Source organism: Saccostrea cucullata, unplaced genomic scaffold (genome assembly GCF_032062105.1).
Source record: "Saccostrea cucullata isolate Sc308-1 unplaced genomic scaffold, CSIRO_AGI_Scuc_v1 ctg19148, whole genome shotgun sequence".
Classification (NCBI taxonomy): domain Eukaryota; kingdom Metazoa; phylum Mollusca; class Bivalvia; order Ostreida; family Ostreidae; genus Saccostrea; species Saccostrea cuccullata.
Genome location: NW_026939286.1, coordinates 1 through 9,159, shown reverse-complemented (window position 1 = coordinate 9,159; position 9,159 = coordinate 1). Strand labels below are relative to the sequence as shown.

General features: G+C 34.4%; 1 protein-coding gene across 1 annotated transcript; it reads left to right on the top strand.

The window, feature by feature from the left end:
- Positions 1-3,137: 3,137 nt before the first annotated feature.
- Positions 3,138-4,474, top strand: LOC134252725 (uncharacterized; the record flags this gene model as incomplete). The annotated part of the gene is made up of 1 exon (XM_062735231.1): positions 3,138-4,474. A coding segment is annotated over one exon (1,121 nt), but the record flags the coding sequence as incomplete, so codon positions are not given.
- Between the last annotated feature and the right edge of the window lie 4,685 nt (positions 4,475-9,159).

The window sequence follows — 9,159 nt, the reverse complement described above, 5'->3', positions numbered from 1 at the left end:
ATAATTTTTAATTGTGTTAAGCAAAACGTCTTTGCCAGTTTACAGGATACAAGGGGTTGCTTATTCAGAGTCGTCTCATATTTCCTACTTAATATATATTCTTAATTGAAAAATATAGGTAACGTACATTTCTTTCTTATCTCTACGATTGAAAATGTATTTCATTCCGTAAACATATTTATAAAAGTTGCTCAAATTGTTCAATTTCATGTTACACTATCTAAGTAGGAGTAATTAATCCTTTGAAATTTAAAATTTAGCCCATCAATAAATAAAGGAGAACAAAACTATCAGGTGTATAATCTTTGTGTTTGCTTGTAATGTGGTTGAAATAGAATTAAGCGACAGGGACATTGCACAATAAAAATTATTTCTTATCACAAAGAAAATGTATTTATTGTTATGCAAAAGAAATATATATCATACAAGGTTTAACTTATCAGAAAACTATATATTACACAGAGGGGATTCAGCATAATATTTGCCTCGGCGACAGTAACGTACATTTCAAATAGGCTACTATATTTGAATTTGGAACTTCTTAAATACACTTTCAGATCGATAATTATATGAATTCTTATTCATTGTTATATGATTATTTATAATGTTGATTTAAAAATTACATCAGTGGTATTTCTTCTAAATGAAAATGAGGCGACATTATTTGAGCCCTTATATTGAGAATGCGTGTAGGGTAAAGATTAAATACTAGTAGATAAAAACTCACTCGCTACTACGTGCATATGCATAGTAATAAATACTTGTACATGAAACACTGATTAGTATGCACATGATGAAGGTAGACAAAATATCTTTTTTAAGAGATTACAGTAAAGCGTTGAATGATATTTAAATCTTAATATCAGTGAAGTATTTGAAAATGCCCTGAAACACTCAAATATTCTTATCCGATGTGATATAGATTTAGTGTTAATAAACCAAATCTTTCTCAAAATCACACTTACGCTGAACATAGTTGCAAACCACGACCAAAATCTACGATCCTATCTATTAGTATTCTGGCCGTGGTTGCACGTGATAAAACAGCCACGGGAGAGCTACGAGCCGACTCTGGACCGTGGCTGAAACGATGCCCGCTTAAAGCGTCCTATAAATCCAATAAAATGTGACGTCCAACGCTTATGATCTCCATATTTCCTTGGTCAGTATACCTTTTTAGAAAAAGAAATGTAAGAAACACAGTTTACAATAGCCTTTAAAGCCCTCTTGATTAAACACAAGAATATAAAAGAAGGACATTGATAATGATGATTGTTTTGCAAAAACTGTTCACACTATTGTCTTAATCACTTTCGTGCAAAATATATAATTTTTAAAAATCCAGTGAAAGTCTCAAGTGCATAATATTAATTAATTTCTTCAAAATACAGAGGATTTGTAAAAATAAAACCTCTCCGGATAATATGCAAAAAGATTATTTTAATCCCTGTTCTGTAAATTAGCATACAAAAGGAATTAACTCTGTGCAATGAATTCTGGCGTCCCAGAATGATAAATTGAATCTGACAACAATCTACAGAATCAATTTTCGAGCGTGCGAAGCGCTAATTCTCAAATTAATTTAATTTACGCGTCGTAATATGTAATATAATTAATCATTTAGCAGAAACTTTATCAGACAAACGTGGGTTAACATGTCTCCTCCAGCAGAACGTTGTCTGTCCGTCTGTCTGTCTATCTGTTGGTCATAAAATCGAAACAATATGCACGTTAAAAAACTATAACATGCAATTTCTCATGATCGACGGATGCGTCTGACAGTCATGATTTCGACTAAAGATCATGGTTTAAAAAATTCACAAATGTGTTTGGCTGTCATTGGACATCGAAGTTCTGAAATAGAGTCACAGCCTGTGATCTAATAGTTGGAAGCCTAGACGAGAGTATATATATTGATGATGTTTAAAGGTCTTGAATTCTGTCGCCATTGGGGCAGTAAGATTGCTTGGGTAATTGCTCATTTATAAGAATGAGACTAAGTCTGAATAACACTTGGCATAATTTGCTGATGTTGTGAGGTGTGCCATGACCTTGACTCAAGTCCATGATCTAGAGGTCAAGGTTATGCACTGATAGAGAAATATGTATTGGGTTTCATACGAGAAAAGGGGGTTATTCGTTTGTATTTTTCACTCATGCTTCATTTCAGCGATATAATTTACATTTTTGGTTATTAATTTGAATCCTCAAGTTATTCATTAAAAGAAATATTTATTTCATTTGTCTCACAAAAGAATCTTAATCAGGAGATCCATCATAAACATTTATACGTGTTGCAATAAACGTTAATGTAGTAGCAATTGTTTCCAGGATAAAGGAACTGTATTGACCTTATGATTATAAGAAAATACGAACCATGGAAAGTTTTCATTTCACAACAATAGCATTAAACACGAACAATCTAGATTCACAAAAGGACATAACATGATGCAAAAATCTTAGAGCTTCCTTATGCCAAAGTTGGGTCTATTTACAATTGAACGTAAAATCATTGATATTCTCACTCATTAAAAAGATGACAATACCAAGCCATATTTCCTCCGGGAGTGTTCATATCAAGATTATCAGGGAAAAAATGAGAAAAGAGGAAAGCACTGAGGAGGCGAGCGACTGCATGCATAGTTCCGGCATTTGCAAAGTTAATTCAGTGCAAGACTACCCGAGCTTACTTTTCACAGGGAGTTGAGCGAAATGCACCGAGAATTCTTTGACAAACAAGTGATTATCTATAATGTAGATGAAGTTCATTATGTTGCGGTGCCTTACTGAAAATGATGATAAGCAGTTGTTTATTAATCAAGTATTCATATTGATTAATATTTCTGTTTTTTTCTGATACACTTAAAAACACTTTAATTTTCCACCAGACTGTTCCTTTTTTTTCCTTGTTTCTCACGGGAAATGTTTCATATTTGTAGTGATTTAAGGCCAATTTGAAAACTAAGAGACAACAGAATTGAAAATAATATTGATTTTTACCCATACATGAAGGGCTGTATAGAACTGTTATTGGTGTACTGGACGGATACCTTTGAGTTAATTTCCTTTTCTTCTTTTAACAAATTTATTTTGACCTTAACTAATAAAGTTCTAAGATTTTGTTTCCCTTGTTTCAGAAGAACCAGAACTAAATGAATTGGTTTTGTCCGAAGACAAGGAGGCAGCGTCCGTGGAATCGTACAATAAACTCTTTTCATGGTTAATCCAAATGTCGGAGACAGATGACGAAACTGCGGACAAATCACCAAAATATAAACCGGGGGACAATAGGAAAAATCAGAGCTGGCGGCAACTTTTAAATCAGAATTCTGGGTCTTTCGACTCTCATTGCAGTTCGGAACATCCCTACTGGGGTGGAATGTTCATATCGTCTGCTTCTGAGGAAATACCTGAAGAAGATGACAGCGACATGCCTTCAAAGCAAAGTAGTTTCGATATCGACTCGTATCCGGACCGCCCGCCCAGGGACTACCAGGAAACCACGTTACGAGTTCCGGTCCGCCGGGGAACTCTGGTCAAACAAAAATCAGTTTGTGACTCGCAATACAGCGAAAGTGACTATGCCGAAACTCGATTTGATGTTCCTCAGATTCAAATTGAAGAAAGCGACAACGTTAATGTTGCTCCCAAAACGAGGGAACTAAATTTACTTCGAGCAAGGCTTCAAGATATTCAGAACAAGAAATCTAGACAGAGGAATGATTTGATCAAACAGAAATCTGAATCTTGTGTGGATCGAATCTACCGCCATGACCAAACATTTCTAAAAAGACGCAGAAAAGCAGCAGCTTCCTGTGACAATATTAACAAACGAGTTCTGAAAGTGCCAAGTATTCAAACGCAAGCCAGCGAAGATGACGTCACGTACTCTTTCATTGAAGCAGACGACCAGAAAAACGTGGAGACAATTCCTCTCCAAGAAATGGTTGAGGAAGAAGATACAGTTGATGCCGATCTGACTAGTGTTAAAAACAGGAAAAATGGCTTCAGGGAAAGGGTATCAGAATTCTGGAGTAAAAGTGTCGGTAGTATGATTGGTAAAGGCACTCGTACTAGGCCGAAATTAACTCGCAAGAGTAATAGTCTTTTTACTGTGCAACCAAGTATAGATACCCAAATTATGAAAGATGACGTTAAGAAAAACTTTTATTCGGAGAAAATTTTAGATGATAAATTGTTGGATGCAAATATTGCCGACATTTTGTTTGCAGTTGATGCAATTTGGCCCAAGGCGTAATCGTTTTGATTCACCAAACAAAAAAAAAGTTGCCACGGTTGCTGTAATAGATAGCATACAGAATTCGACTAAGTATTTTTTAATACTGTCTTTTTAAGGTTATTTGTTGTTTGAACTACAAGTAAATGTATGAATATAATTCCACATGAACGACGGAACATACAATTCAGTTCAAAATTTATTTATTTATTACTGTAAATTGTTCTTGATAATACAATAAAGTACATGTATATTTAGTTATAAGATACAAGTCCGTCGTCTCCTGCATTTTGATGTCATTGTCGACTAATGCGTTGCACAATGGTTAAAGCGTTTTCTTTAGAGTCGCGGCGATCATTAAACAGTTAAAGGCAACCATTGATTTCTCTGCTACAAAAGAACCCAAAGAAAAAAAATTTCATGATCTAACGTTAAGAATTTAAGAATTTCTTTTATAATTAACAATTAGAACATACAATTATCTCCGCGTGTTGCAGTGCTTAAAGCCTTTGCTCTAGAGTCGCGGCATAAGAAGTCAAAGAAAAGTTTTATTTTTATGCCCCCGTAAACGAAGTTTCGGGGGTATATAGTTTTTGTCGTGTCCGTCTGTCTGTCTCTCTGTCTGTCTGTTTGTCTGTTTGTCCGCAAAAACTTTAACCTTGCCCATAACTTTTGATTAGGTTGCACCATGACTTTCATATTTCACATGTGTATTCCTTGTGACAAGCCCTTTCTTTGGGTACCACCAAATTTGACCTTTTGACCTTGACCTTGGAGTTTGACCCACTTTTACATGAAAATTTTAAACTTTTACTTTGGCCATATCTTTCGAACAGTAGATACCAGGACATTAATACTTCACATATGTATTCTTTGTTAAAAGACCTTTCATTGGATACCAACAACCTTGACCTTTTGACCTTGACCTTGTAGATTTCCGCACCTGTGAAAAAACTTTAACCTTGGCCATAACTTTTGAATGGAAAGGGATAGGGCTTTCATACTTCAAATATTTGATCCTTGTGAGAAGACCCTCTATTGGATACCAAGAACTTTGACCCTTTGACCTTGTTCTATGAGTTTGACCTACTTTAAAGAAGCAAAAATTGACCATAACATTTAAAGGATTAGGGCTAGTGCTTTCATACTTTACATATTTTTTTCTTGTGACAAGACCTTTCATTTGATACAAGAACTTTGACCCTTTGACCTTGACCTTGGAGTTTGAACTACTTAAATAAAAATAGCCTTGGCCATAACTTCTGAACGGATAGGGTTAGGGCTTCCATACTCTACATAAGTATTCTATGTGGCAAGACCTTTCATTGTATACCAATTACCTTGACCTTTTGACTTTGACCTTGGTGATTTTTGTACTTATTGAAAAAACTCTAACATTGGCCTACTTTCAAATTTCACAATTGTTTCCAGTGAGAATACCCTACTTTTGGTACCAATTAATTAAATTTGCATTAAGAAAAGTTTAATCTTCGCTATGTTGCCATACGGGGGCATCAGTGTTTAACAAACACATCTTGTTTATTTTATATAAGGCAATAGTCTCTGGTTTCTATTACGTACAGTAGAAACGTCAGCTTATGGGTCTTTTTTTTCAAACTCTGATTATCTTAATTACCAAATTAAATCTGCTGATAAAACTTCTTTAAAAGAGGGAAAATATTTCACCAAATTAAAGGTCATTTCCAGAAATGTTAAAAAAAGAAAGAAGTTGCTAGATGGTACGAAAGCCAATGAGCTTGTTTTCTTTACAAAGTTTTGTATTTATTCTCGAAAGTAACGCGTTAACTTATAACGCTTTCCGCGAATATGTGTAACTTTCGCATATAACGCGTAACTTTTAAAACATAAGGTGTAACTTTGAAATGTCTATCGGGATATATAAACGGGTTGGTCACGAGATCGAATTTCGAATAGCCCAAAGGGCGAAAGTTTCGCGTTATAACGCAAGAAATTTATTTTTTTAACCTACGAAAATAAGCTCAGTGGGCTTTCATAGGTAGGTGCATCAAACAGATGATTAAATGAGCACAAAGCTGTATTGTAGAGGTAAAGCCGATTACTAGTCATGACAGCAGTAACAGAATTCCATCTAATGTAATTACAAAAGCTTTCTTTGAGAAAAAAAATACATTTTGTTAATAACTATTATATGCTCTGTTTAATAATCGTGTATGTAATATGTATGGCACGCCAAATTCACAAAAATGAGCTAAACCTAGTTTCAAATTGATAACAAGGTTTATAGACCGTAAACTATAGTTTACATACCGTAAACTATAGTTAACGATTCGTTAAGTCTAGCTTTCATCTGTAAAACTATATTTAACGGTTGTTAACTATAGTTTACGAATGATAATCTAAGTTTATCTGTAATAAGCGTTAACAATAGATTTTGTTGATAAACAAAGATTCACGTTTGTAAACTATAGTTTATTTACAATCGTAAACTATAGTTAAGAGTTGTTAATCATAGTTTCACAAATCGTGAAACTATATTTATCAGATTGTTAACTATAGTTAACGGTTTGTAAACTATAGTTTACAAATCGTGAAACTGTATTTATCAGATAATCTATGTTTTGCAATCGCAAATGATTGTTTTCGGTGTTAAGTATAGTTTACGGTTGTGAAACATAGATTATCGCGTTAACTATAGTTTACAGATGTAAAATATAGATTAACGTCGTTAACTATAGTTTACAGTCCGTTAACTATAGTTTACAACCGATAAACCTAGTTTATCGATTGTGAAACTATGATTATCTCATTTTTGTGAATTTGGCGTGCCATAAATATGCCCACAAGGGCCCTGATCTGGAATATCCTATTCTATTCTATACTACTTTCAACCAAGATATGTACGTGCCTTCATTATACTTTATCAATAAATTCACGACATGACACACAGGGGGTGACAAATATAGAATTGCCGGCCGGTTAACAGCTCTATTCCGCAAAAATACTAAATTATCCGGGGGGGGGGCACATTCGGTCCCTCCATGCTGGCTCGGTTCCTACAGCCAAGAGAAGTAAAATGTTCTTACTAAGGATGCTTACGGCAACCGGGTTTTCGGTCGGAACGATGAAATCCTTTGGATTGATTGTTTGTTTTTTAACGTCCTTCTCGAGAATTTTTCACTCATATGGAGACGCCATCACTTGCCGGTGGAGAGCTACAAATTTTTTCCTATGCTCGGCACTTAGGGCCATTGAGCAGTGAGGGATCTTTTTCGTGCCAGTACCTACTCGGTTTATACGGTCGCATCCGAAGGACCGGTCTCCACGTCCCACAGTGGGATTCGAACTAGCGACGTAAGAATTGACTCCGTACTTCGCAACTCTAGAGCAGATGCTCTGACCACTGCGCCACGCGCCGCGGGCGAAATCCTTTGGAAAGTCTATAATAGGTTGGTCAAAAAAATATCAACTGTGTAAATTTGTGTGCGTTTTCCTTGAAATTCATCTTTAAAAATGAATTCTGAACGTTTTTCTCATATACGCAGTATGTAAGCTGGCTTAGAAATATTTAAGAAAATCTGATATGAGATGGGGGAGGGAGGGGATTGGTCAGTTTGTGAAGTGATAATTTCCCTGTAAAAATTGTGTTGTAACCTAGCTTATTCTGTCAAAAGTATAATTTCCACTATTGGACACAGCTTTTCTGGGAGAAAACAAATGCTTTTACGCATTTTACAATTTCATTTCTACTTCTGTTCAATCTAGATACATTTCCTCTTCCGCTAGCTAGGTAAAAACTGTTTTGTGCAAACTATCAGACCTAATGTGATTTTTTTCCCCCACTTTTCAGAGTCGCATTTATTTCAAATAATTTGAAATAAGGTTGTGGAATCTATGTAATGTGTAATGAAAAGCCTCAGACGAGACTGCTGCTCTCCTGGGAATTGGAAAATATCAAAATTCGTATCTTATTACCATCATGATAAAATTATCTATTCATTATATTTAAAAACCACTCTGATTCAGATATATGTGAAGATCCAACTGGCTATATTCTCATGAAGCAAACCAATCAACTTTTTATCAGGCCTTAAGGATTGGAATAGAAAGTATGCCATAAATTGCACAATATACTGTTCTTCTGCAATAAAGTGATATTAGGAGGACACTAAATCCATTTTGTATCTGGATACAGACAGTTGATGTGTGATCGAAACCTCAAAGGAAACATTACAGATACATTGTATTATAGAAAGCAATCTCCAACTTCCTGATTATTGGAATCAGTTTCTTTTATTATACTTCAGTTTCATTTTTAAGAAAATCACAGGGCAATATTTGTATTGAAACCATACCTTCTTCTTTGAAGTTAACAACAGCATTATAAAAATATTCATAGACTTCAGCAAGAGAATATTTCAAGGCTAAAATTTAAGATGAAACATATTTTTAAAAATATTAAATACAATACAGAAGTTTTAATGCTTTCAATTTTAAATCTTTCTAATTGTTCTTTCCTATTTCACCACCGACAAATCGTACATACAATAATAAATGTATCCAAGGAATCTGCTAATAATAAAAGTGAACACAACTTTAGAAAGATATGTTTAATTCATAAATATTTTGTTCATCACAGGTCATTTTATATCACATTAATAGAGATAGGGTTCTTTAGTCATTTAACTGAACATCAAAACAAATCAAATAGAATGTCAACATAACAAGACATTTATAAAATGTCACAAACAGTTCTAAGCTTAAAACTCTGGATTTCCAAATCCAACTTCCTGCTGCACATGCTGTATTTCTGCTAGCAAATCATAGTCAGATAGATTCAACTGCAATTAAAAAAAACTCATATTAAAATCCACTTCAAACAATTTACATATAAATCTATAATTCAAGTTTTGAGAAAAATCTTTTCATTCCATAACGTTTTT